General features: G+C 34.9%; 1 protein-coding gene across 2 annotated transcripts in view; it reads right to left on the bottom strand.

The window, feature by feature from the left end:
- The window catches only part of ADGB (androglobin), a 113,816-nt gene that overhangs the window by 24,657 nt on the left and 66,221 nt on the right, over positions 1–22,938 (bottom strand). For both annotated transcript variants that reach the window (XM_035321928.1, XM_035321929.1), the window contains 7 exons: positions 21,325–21,492; positions 19,198–19,336; positions 14,121–14,309; positions 10,304–10,397; positions 8,328–8,462; positions 7,986–8,139; positions 772–959 (listed from right to left, as the gene is read on the bottom strand). In XM_035321928.1, the coding sequence (XP_035177819.1) occupies positions 772–959; positions 7,986–8,139; positions 8,328–8,462; positions 10,304–10,397; positions 14,121–14,309; positions 19,198–19,336; positions 21,325–21,492 (1,067 nt within the window). The remainder of the gene's footprint in view (positions 1–771; positions 960–7,985; positions 8,140–8,327; positions 8,463–10,303; positions 10,398–14,120; positions 14,310–19,197; positions 19,337–21,324; positions 21,493–22,938) is intronic.

Below are 22,938 nucleotides of genomic sequence, written 5' to 3'. Positions count from 1 at the left end.
AGAGGTCTTGCCATTTCTTTTTCACACTACTTATAAAATGTCCAGATAATCATTCTCCCTCTTACTGTACTAGAATTTATTGAAAAATATGGTTAGGCAGATGAGGGAACTGTTTCAATTAAAAAGTAACCCAGCCAAAGAATAAAAACACAAAGAAACAAACAACAACAACAACCAACCCTCTAATTAATAATAATAATAATAATAAAAACGATTAAGTAAATTAAATAATGATTCTCTGGTTTAATATGTACTCTTAAAGCAATCTACATGCCTTGTAAAGTGTGTAGAAACTCTTCTACCAGAACTGCAAGATGGAAATTGGTCAGATGAATCAGAAAACAGTGTTGTGTTTCTGAATTCTATTTCTAGCTTTGTTTGACAAGCTGAAAAACATGCCAAACTTTATGCCTCCTCCCCACTTGCAAAAATCTCTATTTTAATGCATGCTTAAAAGTAACATGGAATTTCAGTAAATGATATATGGATAATTTCAAGATTGAGCCTAGAGAAATGCAGAATACTGTTACTACAATCTTGGAACTACAAGTCTGTGTAATTCATAACTGTTCTTCATCAATCAGTTACAATATTTCAGAAAACACTTCCATTTACGATCTGTTAAACCTGATATTGAGTATTGATGGACCGTAAAATTGAGATGCTTGCTTTAACACCTTCACATTCTAAGAATGAGGAAAGAACACACTTTGCTTTCACTGATAGTCCATGTAAAAGGCAGAATTTAATCATTCTTCTCTCAATATTTACCTGAACATTACATGTTTGTCATTGGGTATGTAATATTCCTTAATTTCTTTAGTAGAAAAGATGTTATTTACAGTCTCACGAGAGAGGAACGGGAGTGGACTATGAGAACCGATGAGCCGGAGCCTCCATCTTCCAGCAGGCACAGACAGGTCACCAGTACATGCTTCAGCCATAAATGTATATCCTTTCTGAAGAGGGAAAACAAGTCATTTTACTTATTAAAAAATGCAGTCTATGACTACATGGAACACGCCATTTGTGCTAGACTTATTAGAGTAATAAGATGTGCTTCATAAGCAAGAAACTTACTGCTTTATTATAGTCTAAATAACATCTCTTATTATAGGAATTTATATTTGGTAAAAAGTTATAAAGCAAGTCAAATACAATCTCATCTAACTTCAAACTTGGTCTTATTTTTTGGGGAGGGACACAACCAACAACAGAACAAACCATACCAGTCCTACACTCTTGTATTGCTGGGAAATGTCACAGAGTCTCACTTCTCAAAAATATTCTCCAGAAACTAGGCTTTAGGGACGGTTTGCATTAAGGTAATTACCATACAAAGTTGTTGCCATAAGACAAGACAATGCATAGTGTTAGTGTAAAATAAAGTAAAAATCATTGGAAAACTTTCTGGTTGCCCTAAGAGAGCAAAACTTTCAGTTGCTAGTGTACCTATGGAAGGTGAAAAAGAATAAGTATTGAAAGACAAATGTAGACTGTAAAACTGTGTTAGAGGTAGTAAGACTGGAGTCAAGAAGAAATAGAAATTAGTACATGAGAATCAAAAAGAATAGTTGAAGAAGATGGTGAAACGAAAAGTGAGAAGACATAAAAGATACATAAATAAATGATGAAGTACAGATTCTTGTGAACAACACAAGCATAGATGTCTTCACTGACGTTATAGGTAGGAATTTTGAACTAATTATTTACATTAAGTGGTAATTATTTCTTATAATTCACAACATAAATCACAGTATCCTTAATCAGACAAATGATAAGTATTTTAAGTAGAAATACTATAATTTAAAAAATAACAACAACAAAAAAAATAAAAGATTCTGGATCCAGCAAGTTTGGCAAACTTAATTCTGAAATGATTAATCAATATCATCTATAAATTTTGAATAAAAGGAAGAAAAAAAAGCTTAGATTGATAAGATACTGATAAGAGTGTTCTTCAAAATACTTGACTTCTTAGATTTCTTGTTTATTTCCTTGCTGCTATGAAAGGTTCTCATATAACATCCTGGCTCCACAGTTTATGTTTTCCAGCTGTCTTGAACTGTTCAAACAATTAGGACTCTTTTCATTGTTCTTATTTTTCCATCTCATTAGAACTATGCCAAATGACTCAAATCATTTGAGACTGTTCCAAAGAACAATACCCAATATTTTTTTTTTCACTTCTGAACTACTTTAAAAGCATTTTTTTAAATGATTCCCTGCTGCCTAAATCAATTCCCACTGCAGTCAGCGAGAAGCAACTATCAAACTCAAAAGGAATAAAGTGAAAATCAGTTGAGCACTTTTCAAATTCTACCCTTAATGACTTATTTCCCAACTACAAACTCTCAGCACTTGGACTTGATATCATCACTCCTTTTCTAATCATCAATAAAGAGGGCTGCTTTCATCTCAGACTGGTACATATCACTTCTGAGAGGCTATTGATAAGGAATAATATTTCACATGAGCTTGTCAAATTCAAACTGACTGGCTCCTTTATTTACTCCAGAATATTAACCAGAAAAACAAAACTCAGGTGAGGTGGAATAAGACCAGGAAGAAAGGAAAAGCTATTTTGGAAAAGAGGAAAAGAGGCTGTGACTTTCTATCAACACTAAGATGCACAAGTTGAATTCTTGAAAAAAGAAAAAAGGATTACTCCATTAATACGTAACTCTTATATGACTTGAAAAGTTGATGCATTCTCTTTTTAATGCTACGTTGAGGAGAATATGAAATTTCACATTCTGTAGAAAAGAAGAATTTCTAAAGGATGTACCAGAGGTAACATACTCCCCATGGTTTTGCTAAGAGATTACTTCAAAAGGCTAACCTGTTTGTTTTTGTCTGCATGCCAAATGTAAGAAGTATGCTCTAGAGTGTTGATGCATTTCAAAACTGTACAGCAATTTTAAGACTGTAGATGCTTTTAACTCCAAGGGTGACCACAGCTGAAGATGAGAAAACAGCTATTTTGGCAATTCATGCACAAGACATTTAGCAAAAGCTAGCGGACCTCACATATATGAAAGCATAGATAAACATAGAATATAAACATGAAAATAACTTATTTCACTGATAAACCAGACATTCCTCCTGCTGGAGGTAGTGTGAAAGTAAAGGTGAATACAATCTGCTACATGGAAATATAGAGATCAGGTTCAATCTAAGGTTAAATTAATATTGTTCCGATTTTTAATAATTTTATTTCAAGTAAGACATTAAATGTCAGGTTATTAATCTTATTTTTATGAAAATGCTGGTTTAATAGAAAAGCATTTTTAGCATTATAAACAAAAAATAATAATAAAAAAAATTCAGCACATGATTAATGGACGTGATACAGATTTACCTAGTCTTTATAAATTCTGAGAAGAGGAACATGGAAAGCCGGAACATGGAACACGGAAGCCAGACCTAATTTATTAGGTCTCAGAATTTGTTTTTATTTTGTATTAAAAAAAAAATAAAAAAACAAAATGAGTGTTACCACTTAAACAGCAAGGACAAGAAAAAGAGGTATAAGAAGTCAAATGGCCAATGGCAATGTAGCCAAGGAACTCAGAATTAAGTCCCTTCTTCAAATTTTCCAAACTAGTTATACCAACTTGTTATTTCAAACACTAAAATTTCATGTTCCACCCATGAAGTGGCCCAAGGGAAATTTCTTTGAAAGGTTCTCACACTCTTTTTGGCCTTCTGCTAAATTTCTGTTGAAAGAAATCAATACTTTCCAGTAAAAAAAAATAAAAAATAATAATAATAAAAAAGAAATCTTGAAAAATTCTTACGTAGGCCTGTGTTTTCAGAACTGTGAAATAATGAAGGGTTACAATTTCAAGGCTTCTGAATTTTTTAGAATGAATGTAAAAGAAATGATTCATTATTTTAATCTGTATGAACTGTAGGCCACTTTACAACCTTTATCGCTACTCGGTAATAGCAACCATTCAAAACTATGATTCAGAAGAACTCACACATTTAAATATGTAATTAAGCACACAGCCAAAAATCTTCACCATTCTAAACAAGTGACAGTCGAAACTGAGATGGATATAGCCAGATATTCAAGTGCTTTCTGGCAGCATGATGTATATGAGAAAAATATATTTTTAATTCATATTTATAAAGTTAAGATTCCAAAATCTTCATGTCTTCCATAAGTATGGAGAAAATTTATAACTGAGATTTAAAAAAATTAGTAGGCACTGAATAACAAAAATAACAAATAGCAAAATAACTGAATTTTGCAGCTGGTAGGAACACCAAGTAATCATCAGTCACTACTGAAAAAGTGAATATACCCAGAAAACTCTTATCAGATTTATGTTTCATTCTTAGAAATCTCCAAGAGACTTTATTCCATACTTAGATTTCTTGTTTCATTTCACTATACCTGTGAATCAGAAAAATTATTTTATATATAACACCTAAATTATTTTTTCTATTAAAAAAGGTGATTTCCCTATGTCCTTCAATAGTTAGTTAAGACAAACAACTGATCAGTGTCCTCAGTTAGACTTCTGTTTTCTAAATTAAATATGTTGTCAGTAATGATTTCTTAACATCTTATCTTTGTTGCTCAGCTGAAGACTGAAGAATGCTCATCTCTCTATCATTTTCTATAATCTGTATAAGAAAGGATAGTGGGGAAAAAAAAAGAAAAAAAGAAAAACCTGTATCTAGCAGTTAATAAAAAAAAAAAAAATGACTGTGGAAAAAGAAAATGTAATACAAAAATAAATAAATAAAATCTAAATAATATGAAGCAAGTAGCTAGTTTCTATCCAGACTGTAATATCTGCAGAAAGAAGACAGACATTATTGCTAGTCTGCAGATTTTATTCATATCGTAAATTTCATTTCAGAGTGATTTAATGTATTCCAGGAATGACTCTGCAGCAGAATAATATCTGCTGATAAAATTTCTATTTCACTCTGTTGTTAGCTGCTGATTCATAGTTTTGAAGCAGAACAACTAACTGGTAGGTTTATTAAAAAAACAAACAAAAACAAACAAACAAAAAAAACCAAAAAACTATATTAATATTGACATTTAGGAATTCAGGCATGCTGTATAATTTCTTGCTTGATGTATGACACTGTTGATTATTTTTTACCAAATACTGTTAGAAAGGTAACAGATTAAAATAATAGAACTTTATTTTGTGTTTTATGACAATCACATAATGCCTTGTCAAAATGAGGAACTCAGTAGCAGTGATTAAGAAGCGTAATAAAAACAAGTACCAAAAATACAGCATATATGTGCAATGCTGTTTTAATATTGTTAAATCAAAACCACTCTTTACTGATATTAACCACACTTAATTTTGTAAAATTTAAAGTCATGAGCTGAGAGAATAATAACTAAAATATCTTCTCTAATTATTAAGTGGAGAGGACTTCAACAAGGAACAATAGGAGAAAAAAAAGCCATTTAATTTAGTTAATGACAGAATCACTGAGGTTATTATGTACTGTGTCCATGGAAAAATAAAAAAGGATTATAGAAAGTTTCACATGGGGGTAGGGCACAGGAAAATGAACATTTCCAGTATTTAAACCATAGTCCTGTATAGTATTGGTAAGATTTATTTGGAATACTGTGCACAATCCCGGAAGTCTTTATTAAAGAAAAACACATGAAATGGGAGGACGCTTGAGAAAAACAAACAGTAAAATTGGGGAAATGGAAAATATGTCTTACAAGACAGAAGTAGACAGCTGTGGCATGCTAAACAGGACAAATGCTGAGATAAGACCTGAAAGAAATAATAAAATTTGTGATAGTTTTTTCCACAGCTTGTCAATTACTTGAAAGGCACTAAGTGGTGTTCAACACTGAGACTTCTTTTTGCATCCTGCCACTTGCCACTGTTGGATTCCAAACTGAACTTTATTTCCCAGTAGAATACACACCCTACCTCTGAAGGTCCCAAATTAGCTCTGAGAACTTGAAGAGCTTGTCTACAGCCCTGCATATTCCTCTGGCAGTAGCAGTCCTTACCTGTCACATTCAGCCAGCTTTCAGTATGAACGCTAGATAAATAAGTTCATTCTTTTGTGGGCAGAGGTGAAAGTACTTGCAAGTATGAGTTGCAAAAGAAGGATAAGAAAAATACTTCTATGGTGTTAGACTAACATCAGTTAGTCTATTAGTAGCTATTGACAGATGAGACTGAGAAGGCCAAAACATGAACTTCTCTTCCCTAAAAAGATAAGCCATGGGTAGTGTGGCTAACATAGTTAACAGTAGAGATAACCTTAAAGAGGTTAGAGGCAGGCTAGAATAGGAAAATAAGTGGTAAATGATAATATTAATTTCATTTTTAGGCCTGATGAACTTCTGAAATGAATGATAATTAAATAACAGAATAAAACGATTGCAGAAGTTTTTATTTATGTTTCATAATTGATGGAGGAAAGGTAACGTACTTGAGGACTACAGAACTATGATGTTACTTTTTTAAAATGGACAAAGTTGCCTAGAAAATTATCAGACAGCAAAGATTCAATGGCTAGAAATATTATGAAATAAATAATGAAATGAACCACTTGCAACCCCCTCAATGAAGCAAAAAGATTATTAATAGAAAAAAAAGTCACATACCAATCAAGTTTCCTTTTATAGGAAACCACACAACAGGAACGAAGGAGAAATGGTAGACATCATATATCTTGTCTTGAGTAAGACTCTGGACACTGTCTCTCTGATCATTCTTATAATTCTACAGAAATGCTGTCATAATGAGGAAACTAGAGTGGATGTTGGATAACCACATCCAAAAAGCACATATTCATGACCCAGTTTGGAAAAGAAGGTTGCAGTCTGTGAGATTTCAAAGATTCAAACCTGGAACTGATTTCATTCAATACTTCTGATAGTAATGTGGATGGTGGAAGGGAAAATATATGTTTAATTTACTGATAACATGAAGCTAAGGTTTGCAACTTATGTAAGGATTGTAACTTGTAAGAATTTTGTCTCCTTAGGAAGACAAAATAAGAATTCAAAATTATTCTAAACCAGGAAAACAGTCAAAAGGGGGGGGGGGGGGGGCATTAAAATCAATAATGAAATACAACATATTTAGTCAAGAACAATAAACTACAAGATTCAGTTCTTCAGAAAAGCACCTAGGGCTACAGCAGTATGAGTCAACAATGCTGTTGCAAAAAAAAGGGAAAGCATCACAGCCAGATTTATAAGGCAAAGTAAGCCCACCCACAAGATATGTAAACTATTCATTTCTTGCTCATCATTTGTATGGCCTTCAGTAAATCCTTGGTGCAAAGCTTTGTGTGCTCAGAGTTGTACATCATAAACAAAAAGAATGAAAACTACAACTGGTAAGAGTCCAGAGAAGAAAGTAATCAAGAGTGTAGGAAACATACCTTGCAAGACTGAGCAAACTGTCATTAGCCTTAAGACAAAAAGGCAGGAGGAGGGGAAGGTGTGATAATTATTTAACTACATTTATTTATTTATTTCCAGAAGCAAATTACTCTAGTGATTCTTAGAGGCTTTGAGGGGGAGCACATCTAAAGCTGTATTTGGCATCAGCACTACAATTATCATTAGTACCTGAAGAAGCATGTAATTTAATAATTGCAAGCATGCCTTATAAAAGGCTATTTGTGCCACATTCTTAGTTTGGTCTTCAACTCTTCAAGGTTATTCTGCCAGGTGAACAGCATCAGCCATAGTAGCCAAGTTGCCTTTGATTAACACAGCTCAGGGAAATTGGGTGATATGCCTCCCTTTGGAAATGATCAAAAATAACCAAAGAAAATTAAGACTACTCTTTTCACGTTGAAGGTTTAGCATGGAAGAAGGTCATTGACAGTCTGTTTAAATTTGCTAATAAATATGGGTATACTTCTAAGCAGAACGTTACAATTTAGCTGAAAATATCTACAGAATTCCAGCAATCATTATTAAAATACTTTCCATCACCACTCTTCACATTTACCTTATTTTTGGGATAAACCTGAGGTGTCACTTTGAAAAAGACATGTGGCATTTCCTCCAGAGTGTCATTATCAACTACATGAAGTCTACAGGAAGGGATAGTGGTATACATCTTTGGCACTATAAGCATATCTTCTGGAAAAATAAATATTTCCCTAAAATAAAATAAAATTCAAATTACATTCAAAATATTTTCATAAATTAAGTGATTTATGTAACATGAAGTATACATTAGAATTTAAGGAAAGTTACATAAAATTATGTTTTTTAAACAGATTAAGAAAAACATAATGTATCGATATTATTTCCTCATAAGAATCATATAAGGCTGTATGAAACTCACCTAAAAATCACAAACCAAATATTTGGTGGCTGATCAGCATATGTTACAGCATAGTCGGCAAAAGAGACCTTACACCACTCATCTTCATAGCAAGGAAACTTTTCAATTGACTTACAGTTTTTTTTAAACATCTCTCTGGAAAGCAGAAAAAGAGAGAAATATTTAAATCTAATCAGGAGGGGAAATATATCTTGACTTTGACTAATGATCAACACTGGTTTGCATCTGACCATAAATATAAATGTGGTTATTAAAAGTTTTACTACTACTACTACTATCTTCTCCATTAGTTATTCACACTAAAAAAAGTAACAAATCAAGTAGAAAATGTGCTCTTTAGGTTCAAGAACTAATAGCCTGTAATGGCTGATACTTACATACAAATATTTGTATCTCTCAGTCTGTTTTTTTTTTTTTTTTTTTTTTTAATTAAATATATATATATCCATAAGCATAACTTCAATTTCTTTATATTAAGCTGTCATCTTAAAGATGTGGCATCATTAGGAGATTAAAAAATAAACATCCGTTGTTTAATTTTTTTTGGGTGGGGAACAGGACAGCAATAAAAATAAAACCAAACAAATTTAAAATGTGATTAAAATTGTTCCTTACATGTAGGAAGGAACCTAAAAGGCTAACTTCAAAAGTTATTATTTAGGCAAATAAGCTCGTAGGTGTTAAATTCTATGAAATTAGAGCCAACCTGACTGGCACTTAACTGACACCACAAAGTTCTATTTATCATTTGTAATATCAAAAGTTAATGTTCCCAAAACACATCCAACTGTTTCAGTTGCTAAAATATTATCAACCAAACCTAGACAATGGTACTTTCATGTTTTGTTATCCCTAGGTAGCAACTGAAATTACACAAACTATCCTCACAACCATGTTTTTAGCAGTGATAACAGTCAGCCTTGGCATTTAATTAAGGTGAGACACAGACTGGATCCAAATATTACCAGAAGTAGTTTGAAGCAGGATGCTTTGAAATCTTAGTCCACAGAGTTTTGAAAAGGTTCATTTTGCTACTGATAAACACCACGCTTGGACACAGAAAGCATCTTGGAACCTCAGATTTGTGCACTCCTTGAAAATTACAGTATGGACAAATATAGCAGTTGTAAATAATGCAGTTGCAAAGTCCTGATCCCACCTACATGCCAAGGTTTTAACAGGACATAGTTATCCTAATTAGAAACACTAAAAAGTGAAATAAAGATACCCATGTGAGTGTTCCTCAAATTGCTGGGTTATATGGAGTGAGGATTTGTATCCACAGCCAATAATTATTGCTAGCTTTCACTCCTCAACCTTAGCAGAGCTGGTCTACTGCTGGACTGGTTGTGTGAACACTTGCAGAGATATTTTTTAAGGACTTTGTGAAAATATGTGACCCCAAAGGCTGTCAGGCTTGAAAATGATTTAAGGAACACTGTTGAAATTAGTGCAGCTATCTTTGCAAAAGTTGTTATTAAATACCAGGGAACACAAACACTTTCTTTCAAGCAAGTGCTGCAAACAGAGCCCCCAGTGATATAAATTATGCTAGAATTAAATAGCCTTTCTAATGTCAGTCATGATTCCTTAAAATGAATCAGAAACATGAATCAAAAGGTTTCTTTAAATCATCTGGATAGATGTTTAATCAAAGAATCAGCATCAGATTTATACCTATCAAACAGCCTACAGGATATTAAAAAAAAAAAAAAAAAAAAAAAAAAGAATACAGATAATATTCTAGTTCAAGCTGTGGGAAAAAAAACCCTCTAGTAACATCCTTACCTAACAACTAGAAGTGATATAGTTTTATTCAAGTAAATAAAGCACACAGAATAAAGCAGAGCATGTCTTCATGGAAAGAATCTCATCCCTTCCAACAGAGTTTAGTACATTTATTTTGTGAAACAGCAATTTATGGCAATTCTACGGAACTGGCAGCAATGAAATAGTTGGATTTGTAGCTTCATTACCTTAAAAGTATTACAGCACACTGTTCAAAATTTAATTCAATTGCAGTCCACAATTTTTGCAAGGTTTCTTTGACAATAGTGTTTTCTTTAGTACCTAGAAATAATGAAATAAGTTAGAAAAATGTACATAGCACCTACTTTTTATTGTTTTTAATATACACCTGTCAGATAATCATGAAAAGCCTTACTTGCACAAATTAATTTTCTTATGAATCATTAGGATCTTGTTTGGAATGTTACAGAGGTTTCACAGAGCTGATAACTACTTTTTCCTTTGATAGAAGAAAATCCCTTTATCATCACCTTTGTACTTTTCAGTACTCCTACAACATCAAAAATGATGTGACTAATATTTTCTGATTTACAGACCTTCACAATGACATGTTGCATTGATATGAGATGATCTCTGTCCTCAGAGAACACACAGTTTAGCTCTCAGCAGCAATTATAATACTAAAAGGCAGGTGCCTAGGCAATCAGTGAAGCTAAAAAGAAGAGAATCAAACAGCTCTAGGGGATAATTCTCCCCACCCATACCTGATACCTCCCAGATGACAGCCTGTGCTTCCATCTGAGGATGTCTACTTCCATCTGCAGAATGAAGATGAAGACTATGCAACTGTTTTAGACCTCTAACATTTAACTTTCCAAGACTAAAGTTAGGTGAAATCCTCCTTTATTGCATAAGCAATTAATGACAAACAAAAAAGTAAGAGGATGGGGAAAAAAGTTATACTTTACCAAAGTATAAAAAAAGGCCAAACAGCAAAGCACTGTAAAGAAAATATAAGTGAAAGCTTACAAGAACTCCTAATTTACAAATAGCACTTCTTATAAATTAATAGGACACTTAAGCTTTTCCACTAAGTAGTCTAGTAAGACTGGGAGCAGGTGATTATTTGGGAGAAAGGCTGCACTAGATTTACTGATGAGGAGTTGAAAGTTTGAAAGATAACTCGAGTAGATCATCAGATGCAGGTAAATATGCAAGAGAAAGAACCCTAGCAATGATGCTAGGTCAGGAAGGAATTTCTAGCAGACAGGGATGACTTTTTGATTTTACAGTTTTCAGTGATGAAAACCAACTCTTGTTTTATTCTGGTAAATACCTTATACTTTTTAAAACAAGTACCTCTTTTTCTAGTTTGAATGTGTCTGGATTCAACTTGTAATCTTTGAATCTCAGACTAAAGACCTCATTAACCCTTCAGATCTCAGACTAAAGACCTGTTTGCTATCAAATTCCTTTTCTCATATGGATACTTACAGATTATAATGACGTAATTTTTAATCTTCCATTTTGTCAAATTCAAAACTAACAGTATACAAGTACAAGACCCTTCTTTAATCATCATCCTTACAACTCTACCCAGATACGGTCACCTAACTTTCTTCTTGGACTGCAGACACCGCAGCTGGACACAGTATCTAAGATGATAGAATTGCTGGCTAAGAAATGTAACACAAATCTTCAACTTCTGTGTAAGATACCTCTATTTACATACCTAAGAATGAAGTATAGCATCAGCATAACATCTTTTGAACACAGGATCAGCATTTGATGCTGTGTTCTGCTGATTATCCATTACATTCCTTAGGTGCTTGTATGGACTTGTTGGGAAAGGAATTGTATTTACTCACTATCAGTCTCTCCTATACATCGTCCACAGGACACTGAAATGCAGGTAATGTGACTCACAAAAGAGTTTCCAGCAGAACTGTAACAGTCTGTTATAAACTGGGTATCTGACTAGTTTTTTTTAATGATGATCTCTGGCTTCAAATAGACTGAAAATACAGTTATGGCCTTAGAAAGACTAAATTTAAATTGGTTAGGCTATGAATGCTCCAAATACTTCGTCAATATCATAATGCTGTTTGAAATGGTTGTCAGCATTTATAGAATTATACATGATACAGGATTAGTAAGAGTTTTTCATTATGTTCTCTGAACTGAAATGGTGATGGTCTCTTGAAGAGAGTTTTTCTGCCTCCACTAAGTGTGCTCTGAATTCAAATCTATGAAAAACAAACCATATGATCCTCAGAAGCACACAAAGAAATTATTTTAGGCCAATGCTTAGCTGGATTTGTTAAAGATCTTTCTCTCTCTCCATCTCCAATCACCTTTTCTCACTTTTTCACTTGTACACTCACACCACCTTTTCCTACTACCTTTATCAGACCAATTCTTTAATCCAGTTTAAAATCATTGGAAATACTAAACTCTGCCAATGACATTTAGGTTTCTTAAAGCCTAAGTTCAAATTGTTATTTGCTATACACATTAAAACAAACAAACGACCAAGAAAACAAAACACAAATCTACATGAACGTACAGACTGAGAAACTCTCCAAATGTATTACTTTCTTAATTTCCTTAGGATTCTCTCATCACAGTTGTCCATACGTATTTTTCTGTAATTTCTACTGTATGTCTCTTCACAAATCAACATGACAATGTTAAAATATAGTTTAGAAAAACACAGACAAACTTGTTGCAATGATGTAAAAGAAGGACACATATACATCCTGCATGGCCTGCCCTCTTTTCCAAAGATCATAAACCCTCTTTTTTTTTCCTAAGTTCTAGCCACAACTCTCTGTTCAGCCAGGCCAGTCTTCTTTGACGCTGGCTCATCTTTGGGCACGTGGGGACAGACCGCTCCTGAGCCATTAAGATTTCCTTCTTGAGGAGCACCCAGCGTTCCTGGACTCCTCTGCCTTTCAGAACTGCCTCCCAAGTGACTCTGCCAACCAGTGTCCTGAACAGTTCAAAGTCAGCCCTCTGGAAGTCCAAGAAAGCAGTTTGACTGGTCCTCCTCCTGACTTCGCCAAGAATAGAGAACTCTACCATTTCGTGGTCACTCTGCCCAAGACAGCCCCCAACCAGCACATCTCCCACCAGTCGTTCTCTGTTAGTGAACAGAAGGTCCAGCGGGGCACTTCCCCTGGTAGGCTCACTAGCCAGCTGCGTCAGGAAGCTATCTTCCACACTCTCCAGAAACCTCCTAGACTGCTTCCTCTGAGCTGTATTGTAATTCCAGGGTATGTCTGGGAACTTGAAGTCCCCTACGAGGACAAGGGCCGATGATTTCACCACTTTTGCCAGCTGCCTATAGAATTCCTCATCCTGGTTTGGGGGTCTGTAACAGACCCCTACCAGGATGCTTGCCTTGTTGGCCTTCCCACTGATCCTAACCCATAGGGAATCAACCTTATCATTCCCAGACTCAGTCTCAAGCTCCCCAACATCAAAACACTCTCTAATAGAGAGCCACACCACCACCCCTTTTGTGCTGCCTGTCCCTTCTTAGAAGCCTATAGCCAGTCATTGCAGCACTCCAGTCGTGGGAGTGGTCCCACCACATTTCAGTGATGGCAACCAAGTCATAGCCTGCGTGCTGCACAATGGCTTCCAGCTCCTCCTGTTTGTTGCCCATGCTGCATGCATTAGTGTAGATGCTCTTCAGCTGGGTCATTGCCTACTCCCCCAACCCTGACATTGTTCTCCCTGGCACACCTCTAACAAGACTTATTCCCTCTCCATCCCCCTTCCTACCTAGTTTAAAGCCCTCTCAATGAGCCCTGCCAGCTCCTGTGCTAGTGTCTTTTTTCCCCTTCGAGACAGGTGGGACCCATCTGCAGTTAGCAGGATGGGTGCCAAGTAAAGTGCCTCGTGGTCAAAAATAAATAAATAAATAAATAAATTTCTGTTTCACTTTAACTAGGTATAATTAGGAACAAAATCTTTACAGTAAATATTTGAACAAGATGAAACATGAAACATTTTTTGAGGTACTTTTAAAGGACAAACCTGGTTTTCTGCTGTTCAGTACTTTCCTCACATAAGCTCCCCTCCAAATGGCTTGGAGTTTAAGAGCCGCTGCTTCTTCTTCAAAAGTGGGAATTCTTTTCTGCCAGATACCAGATGAGTTAACCTCAGAACTCTCCGAAGTAAGAGAATGAGCAACATCATTAAAGCTGGAAGTCCTGTAGCTGCTTGCTATGAAGTGAAAAAATAAACAAATGATTTGAGAGCTATATTAGAGAAGCATAGTGGTTTATGCATAAAACTTCCATATATGACAAAAATACGACTCCTGAAATTTTCCTTCTATAATGATAAAAAGACACCATATACTGTGTAATTATAAAGTTAGCATGCAGCCACTATGCTACTGACAAATACCAAATCATCAAATCCTTACTTCTTTTTAGACTGCTATTTCAGTGTATTTACAAAAAGAGAATCTTTTAATATAATTTCAAAATAACCTTCCAAACATAAGCCAATAGAATTTGATGCTTCAAAGCCTGAATCTCCATTTAGCTTAAAAGAGCCTCATAACATTTTAAGGGCTTCTATCTGCAATCTGATCATTTTATGAAGTAATAATTTAAACACTAACATTATTCAAAATATTATATTCAGCCTTTGCTAAGGAGCTGTAGAATAAGGGTAGGATCTATGATAAAGTGGGAGTTCATTTATCTGACTGTGACTTTCTGTTATCAAGGAGTTTTTGAGTGGAACAGAAATCAGTAGGATCTGAAAAATTACTAATGAACTCTGTGAAGGAATCCTTGCCTAGAATTAGCATCCTGGAAGCCATCAGTACCAAGATTTGCGGGGAGGGTATGGGGAAAAGCACTACAAGGAAGCAGTGCCAGGAGGCCAGTTTGGAACTGCAACAATGTACAGTGAGGAAGGTGAGACAGAGAGAGGGGAAGGAAACTGTGCTCCTAAATGAAATACCAACAAACAAAAAGGAGGAGAGAGCACTGCTTGAAATGTGGGATAACGTAGCTTAAGAAAAGATACTACTGTCATCAACAAGAAGATCACTCATTTCAATCTAATCTCTTGTATCAAACATTGATAAAATTGATTGCTTCCAACCATCAATCCTCATTATTGTCTTATTTCCAAACCCCAGAAAGCTTCTTTAATATCTAGTGACTCTGAAACACTCTGTGTAGTGGTGTTACACAACACCACTTCAACAGAGAACAGATCAGAACTCATCAAGATTCGTAGTACAACCATTTTTATAAGACAGAAGCATGTAAGCACAGACTGGAGGGAACCATTGGAGGCTATCTGGTCTAATCTGTGAGGCTAAAGAATATATGGGTTTACAGTCACTTAATTAAATGTTGATTTGTTTCTAAATATATAAATAAGGTAATTTGGTTGCAGTGTCATGCACAGAAATGATAAAACTTCACTACCTATTCATATTAACTGTCAAAAGTTATACCAAATCAGGATGAAAACTGGAAACACTTATTGTGAAACACGGAATGTTTTGTAAAATTACATGTTCTTAAAGATGTATTTTTAAATTTATTTTTCAAATATATTTTCATTAGAACAAAAATATTTTGATTTGTAACATGAGTCAAAATAATGTTAGCCATAATTAAATATTCTGATCTATAAGTTTTGTTTTGACTTCACATTTCTTACTATTTTATCTTTTAAACAGCGATGCGTGGTATTGTGAAATGCTTTAAATCAAACAATATTCACTAGTGGATGCTTCAAATGATCAGCATTTGACATTACAATTAAACTGATTCATCAAGAATTTCTGACCTTTTTTATTTGTTAATTACAAGATACACTGCTATTAATAAAACTGCAGTTCTCCAAGCAACCTAACAAAACTTAGTTCAACAGTGAAAGTGGTTGCAGTTTTCTCCTGATAGTGTGGATACTATAGGCAATGCAATGTAATGCTTTTATTGATTAGGTCCATTTTGCATATAGTACTAGAGAGACATTTTACATATTCAAATAGTGGCAAACCTTCCCTCCCCAGTATTGGAACGCAAGTTCGAATCCAAACAGAGTGGAAGAGGAAACAAATGTCTAGAGTTAACACTTCAGTCCCACCACATAGCTGTGTGATGACCCTCTTAAGACAGTATTTCAAGAACGAAAAGCTTGTTCCAAAAGAGAACAGGGCTGATATGGGATTTCTCAAACATGGTTTACTCAGATAAGCTTATAGCTAACAGCTTGACTTGTAGACAACATAAAGTCTCAGATCAGAAGTTTCTTACAGAACTGCACTCAAAAGGCACTCTACAACTTCAAAGGTGGAATTTATCCACAAGAAAGAAATGTAACCTTTGAATTGTGCCTGAATAATTGTCAAGTGATCAAGACTCTAGACTTGGAAATCAGAGTCAGAGACTGAGTTAGTGAACTGAGTTATAGAGCCCAAGAAAACCAGTAAAGCATAAGCAGAGGGAGCATGCATCAGAGAGCAGCCAAGCAGCATTGAACTGTTAAGACCTATTAAGATAGGCTTTCTTTTCTAAGAAGCATCACACACCTCCGTAAATTCAGTATCTCATGATTCTCTGAAGTTCTGCAGAGTCTCTTTATTTACTCTCTCTCTAGAATGCCACAGAACAGCCATGACAAGGAGAAGAAATCAGCTTCAAAACCTTATTTTTGTCATACTGCATGGACTTCCATATTTCCTGTGGCTCCTGTGCCAACTGTTCCATAGAGGTGGATAGTATTTGGCAGACAGATCAATGTCACTAGGTTGTTTTCAAGGTGACTTGTCAGAAACTTTGCCAGGCAGGGCTACTAACTGCAGTACATTGTGACGTACCTTGCCATGGGCAATTCTTGTGGGGTATTTAGCACACAGTGCAAAATGAATATGCTAATACAAAATGGAGGTGGCATTTAAAGTTCAGACTTGCACAGATCTACCCTCAGACACAGACAACAAAAAGATTTCACTCATCTATTATGGTACTTTACAGTGATAAGAATTATTTTTCAAACGATTATAATTCAAGTTGTGATACAATCTGTGCAACTAACCTGACAATGCAGCAGTGTTGTTGCAGGCCAAATAAATCAGGTCCTTCTAGGCATTCCTATAGTGCATTTGTCACCTGTGCTTTCCTACTATCTACCTTTTTTTTTCCCCCACCATTTGGCTTGCTTTATGCTTTTTCAAATGTAGCTGTCTGCATTACTTTAGCATTCTGGGATGGAACCTGAACAAAAGCATGCATTTACTCTAAAGCAATCTTTATCAAGCAGGGCAAAATATATACATCCAAAGGTAAATAAAGACAAAGGAAAACAATTCACTTTCCAACCTTTTGTGATATAGGACTGGAAAAGCAACAAAATTAAAAAGATAAATTTTACACTATAGGAAAACACACTGAAATAAAAATTTTTCTTTGCCACACATTTCTTCCACTTTTTATGATTTAGGTGGAGAATAAAAACAAACAAACAAAAATAAACTGCCATACTGTACCTTCTAATTCAGTAACATGTATGAGGTCTTCGCTATATGAAAACTTCATATATTCTAGCTGTGTTGATTATTCAAATCTAATGTAAAAATACCTTCTTGTTTATTGTTGACAAGTACTTAAGGTAGGTTTTTTTTTTTTTTTGGAATACAGAAATTAGTTGCCCAGTCATCTTGAAAAATGTGACAGGTGTTGTCAACTTCGGGTATTGTTACAAATGTTAATAGACAGGCCCTTATAACTTTTACTCTTGTCTTAGAGTATAAATCTGAAAAACACATTGATACATGTAGTCATTCTGTCCAATTCTTCATCTTTTATATATCAAAAACCATAACCTTCAAAAGAGAGATTTGGAGGAAAATCCCTATTAAAGCATCAACAGAGACAAATACAGGTGCCTTCTCAAAAATTATTACATTATGTTGTCACTAAAGATATTCATGTAAATTTTAATGAAATTTTTTTTATACTGACTTTCCAACATAAAATGGCTAATGAAAGGAAAGTAGTATCATTTCTTGTTGACCAAGAGCAAAGACTTCATATAGTAAGTTCATAACTGCAGAAGGGGGAGCCAAGTAACCCTAAAAGAATGGTCTTTAAATGGTGAAAATGCATCTTCATGCCAATTTTTCAGATTAATTCTTTTTGTCTTGATATGAAGCCATAAACATAAAGCTTACATTAATAAAATAAATATTAATAGATTAAAAAGTTACACAGATAGTAAAATAAGTCTATGGAAAAAAAAAAGAGCCATGTATCTGGTTGCCAGGTGAACTTAATTCTAACTCCTTATGCCTCCAGCCTGCATAAAAAATGAGGAAAAGAACCTGCAACGAGAGAAATATTCTGGGAAGGGGAACCAGCAAAGCCTGCACACCTTTTTGCCCCATTCAGTGTCAAACTTCCTGTCACATTCCCTACGTTATGATGATCCCTCCCACGGTACCTTCAGATAGCTAACATACCCTAATCACAGGCTGGAGATGAGGTGGATAGTGCTGCGGTTAGTTCCCACACTACATGTGTGACTAGCCAGAATACTAGCCAGCAAACACAATGATTTGGGAACTAATAGGCTTCCCTCCCCCCCCCCCAAAAAAAAAAAAAAAAAAGGTGTGGGGGCAACGGGAGGGAGGGAAGGGGGAGGGAGAGCTGGCAGTCAATCCACCACCAAGAAATAGAACTTTAATTAAGGTAGTAACTTGTGCCTTCCCTTACTTTAATTTGATGTACACTGTAGCTATTTAAATTCATTTCAGATGATAATTTGAAAAATATCCATGATCTGCAGTATACCAGGTAAAATAAAGTCTGTAAATGCTCATTAATACTGACAAATGCAATTCAAAGAAGACAAAGAGCGATTTTACAAATTAACAAAACATAAACATACTTTCTGGAACAAAGACAAGGATTAGTTCTATTATCAGATCTGTCAGGAATCTTGGGCATCTCATAGGAAACAAACCATTTCTCATTCTTAATGAACCAGGAGAGAAAACACAAGATTAGTGATGAGTTAATTCCCTCCAAAATAAGAATGGCAAATATGTTTGAAGTGATTAACAATACTAGTCCAGTACCTGAAGACACACTGTCATCCTCAAAAATCTCGGTGTCTTTAAAATCCAAAGTGAAGGACCTGAAGGCAAATTTATATCTGTAAGGAACCTTCTCGCCCAACACATATTTAATCAAATACCAAAATGCAGTATTGAAAACCTAAAATCAAAAAAGAATAAAAACATTTATCAGAGAATTATTCATTCTTAAATGCTGATTTATATTGCTCCTCATTAAAGTTGCAAAAACTGTTTTGTTTTTCATTACATGTTTAACTTCCTCTTATACAGTAACTGAAAATTAGTCCTCACTGTGGTACTACGGTGCTTCATGCCAGCAGTCAAGAGAAAGCCTGTTTTGTACCTGACTTTTTAAATACAGAACAGAATGTAAAGTATGTTTTTATCATCCCAAAATAGTTTATCAGTTTATGTAAAGTGAGCTGATTGTCTCAGAACACACAATTACCATCATGACAAATGGTACTCTTATTAGAGGTTTTAGAACAGAGACAAACAACTAAATGGGCATACTGAATTAATCGATGGTACCACTATTAAAAGAATATACTGATGGATGAAAGGGGAAAACTTATTTAAGTATAAGGGGTGTCTTATTTATAGGACTACTGATGTTTTTATTCTCAACACCATGATGCTCTTTAAAAAACAGAAATCCAGTCCCTTTTTCCATCCCTAGCTAGATTACAAATTTTAGTGTGTGTTTTTTCAGAGCCTGTCTCACAATTTGAATTAAAGAACAGAGTAATAACTCAATGGATAAATATTTATCTGATAACTTTTCTCTTTCATGGTCCGTATTTCCAAATTGTTCTGCTCCCTGGAAACATTTTATCTCAAGTTATGTATAGTAACGTTAATAAGAACTTTCTTTGAAAAACTTAACATTGGTGAAGAGAGAAACTACTTTTGTTTATATTCATAATCATTTTTCATTGTTTACATTAAAGATATATTATTTCCATATTTTTGTTCATGAATCACTGTTGGCTAATTCAGTGCCTCTCATTTATTTTATGTTTTTTATTTTTTATATTTTTTTTTGTTTGTTTCTTTTTCTTATTCCTTTACAAATATATATACTGGTTTTGTGAGGGGAGAAGAGCGATGCCTCTTAAATTTTTCTTCAAGTCCCTAAGTTTTACACATTTCATAGTAGTAAAAACATTTAAAATTTGCATTTTCCATTTCAGAGAGGACTTTTTGGACATGGGAGAGCGTCCAATGCAATGCAAGTCCAAATGCAGAGAGTCCATGTTGGACTTGGCATAAAAATTGTCTCTTTCATAAGAGATGCACCTGGAACTGTTTATAGTTCCCCTCTTTTGCTGATTTTGAGCCTGATATCAAGCATTTATATATATATAAAAAAAATGGCTTAGGTGTTCTATTTTTTTTAATATCATTGATTTTAAGAATATGGTGCCCTTCCTTCTATTCAGTCTTCTAAAATAAACAATCAAAACTGTGTGAACTTTCCAGTACCTTGATGAAAGTGAAACTGGAATATATAAAGCATTGGCTGAAAAAAAAAAAAAAAAAAAAAAAAAAAAAAAAGCTCTAGCAGTACTACTTATATTGGATTTTTGTTGTACTCTCTTCATAATATTGAAAAGTTACAGTATACAGAGGTCTACACAGAAAGTGTAACTTTTTAATCATGTGTACAAAGACCACTGAATTAATCACATACACACAGCATAAAAGTGAAATAAGAATGTGGCAGTTTCAAAACAACACAAAATAAACTTGGAAATACCGTGTGTGAAACAAAAATTCATTAATGTCTACAGTAACATATGCTGTATCTACAGTCTAAATCAACACTTAAGACATATAATTAAATTGCTGATGTTTCGTGCCCCAGACTGCCTAATGAAACTGACAAAACTAGAAGCTAAAATTTAGAGCACATAGCGCACATACTAAAAGGTGTTCATATTAAGAGAAGATAATTATGGTACACTGTTACAAGTTTCATTTATGCATTCCTTTAATAATGAATGCTACATTTTAAAGTGTTGTGATGTCCTTTTTACAAGTATAGTCATCGGTTTGAAGTAGACAACGTTAAGCCATTATCTGACTTCTGTAGCCTTTACATACATGTTCATTAAAATTATTCACCTTGAAGTGCTCTTCAGCCATTCCAGTACCCTGGAGGCCAGGAGGACAGTGAGCTAGCTTCAATTCCTTCAAGGCTTCGCAAAGTTCAGGCTTATTGCTGAAATTATTTATCACATTACCAATAGCTTTCAGGATTGCTGTAGCTTGTTCTATAAATCTGAAGCTCTCCTGGGGAAAGAGCAGAAAATCAACCATTGTTAGCAAGATTGTTCTAAGATTTTCTTTTGTTTCATTTGTAGGCTGTGACAGTATATAAGGACTTTTTTCCTGTGCTGAAGTATAAAATTTGTCCTAAATCAACTCATTGTTACTAATTTTATAAACCATAAAATCAGTTATGTATTCCAAATTTAAATTTAATCAAAATTCAAAACATGCAAAATTTCACTGACTTTAGCTATTGGAATGCAAATATTACAACATTATAACAAGTAGCATAATGCATATCTATTATGGATTTTATTTTTCCTATATCTTTAGTTCTAGAACATTTATTTAAAAATAAGATGCACATATAAACTTTCTATTGATGACTGCTGTCATCTGAAATGCACAGCATCTTTTCTATTATAAAAGGGTATAGATGAATATTTGTGTCTTCCTGAAAAAAGTCCAAATACATGCTGCCTAAGTCATCATTAATCTTCATCAGGATTTCTGTGCAAAAATGTGGACAATTTCCTGCTGTAAAGGGAATAGTCTAGCCAAAAGTCATTTTTTTTAATGCTACAGCTTCTCATGCTTAAACTTCTTTGCTACAATAAACATTGTAAATTTACCTAAGCTGTTTTAACGTCCAATTATTAGGACCCTGATTCACAGAATCAGGGAATTGTTGGGGTTGGAAGGGACCTCCATCTAATCTAACAACCCCCCTGCTCAAGCAGGGTCTCACCTAGAGCATGTTACACAGGATTGCATCCAGGCGGATTTTGAATATCTCCAAAGAAGGAGACCTTACAAACTCTCTGGGCAGCCTGTTCCAGTACTCTGTCACCCAACTCTAAATAAGTTCTTCCTCATATGGCAAAGTAACATCCTGTGGTTCAATTTATACCCATTACCCCTTGTCCTATCACTGGTCACCACTGGGAAGAGTTTGGCCCCATCCTCTACATTGTCCCCTCAGCTATTTATAGAGGTCAATATGTTCCCCTCTCAGTCTCCTCTTCTTGAGGCTAAATAGGCCCAACTTGCTTAGTCTTTCCTCCTAAGACAGATGCTCCAATCCTCTAATTATCTTTGTGGCTCTACGTGGGTCCCTCTCTAGAAGTTCTATGTCCATCTTGTACTGGGGAGTCCAGAACTGGACACAATATTCCAGGTGTGCACTCACCAGGGCTGAGTAGAGGGGGAGGATCACCTCTCTTGACCTGATGTCCACACTCCTCCTGATGCAGGCTAGGATAACATTGGCCTTCTTGGCCACAAGGGCACACTGCTGGCTCATGGTTAATCTGTTGTCAACCACAACCCCCATGTCCCTCTCTGAAGAGCTACTCTCCAGCAGGTCAGACCTCAACCTGTACTGGTGCCTGGGGCTGTTCCTCCCCACGTGCAGCACCCTGCACTTGTCCTTGGTGAACATCATGAGGTTCCCCTCCACCCAACTCT

Source organism: Oxyura jamaicensis, chromosome 3, assembly GCF_011077185.1.
Source record: "Oxyura jamaicensis isolate SHBP4307 breed ruddy duck chromosome 3, BPBGC_Ojam_1.0, whole genome shotgun sequence".
In the NCBI taxonomy this organism is placed as follows: Eukaryota; Metazoa; Chordata; class Aves; order Anseriformes; family Anatidae; genus Oxyura; species Oxyura jamaicensis.
This window is presented reverse-complemented; position numbering and strand designations above follow the sequence as displayed.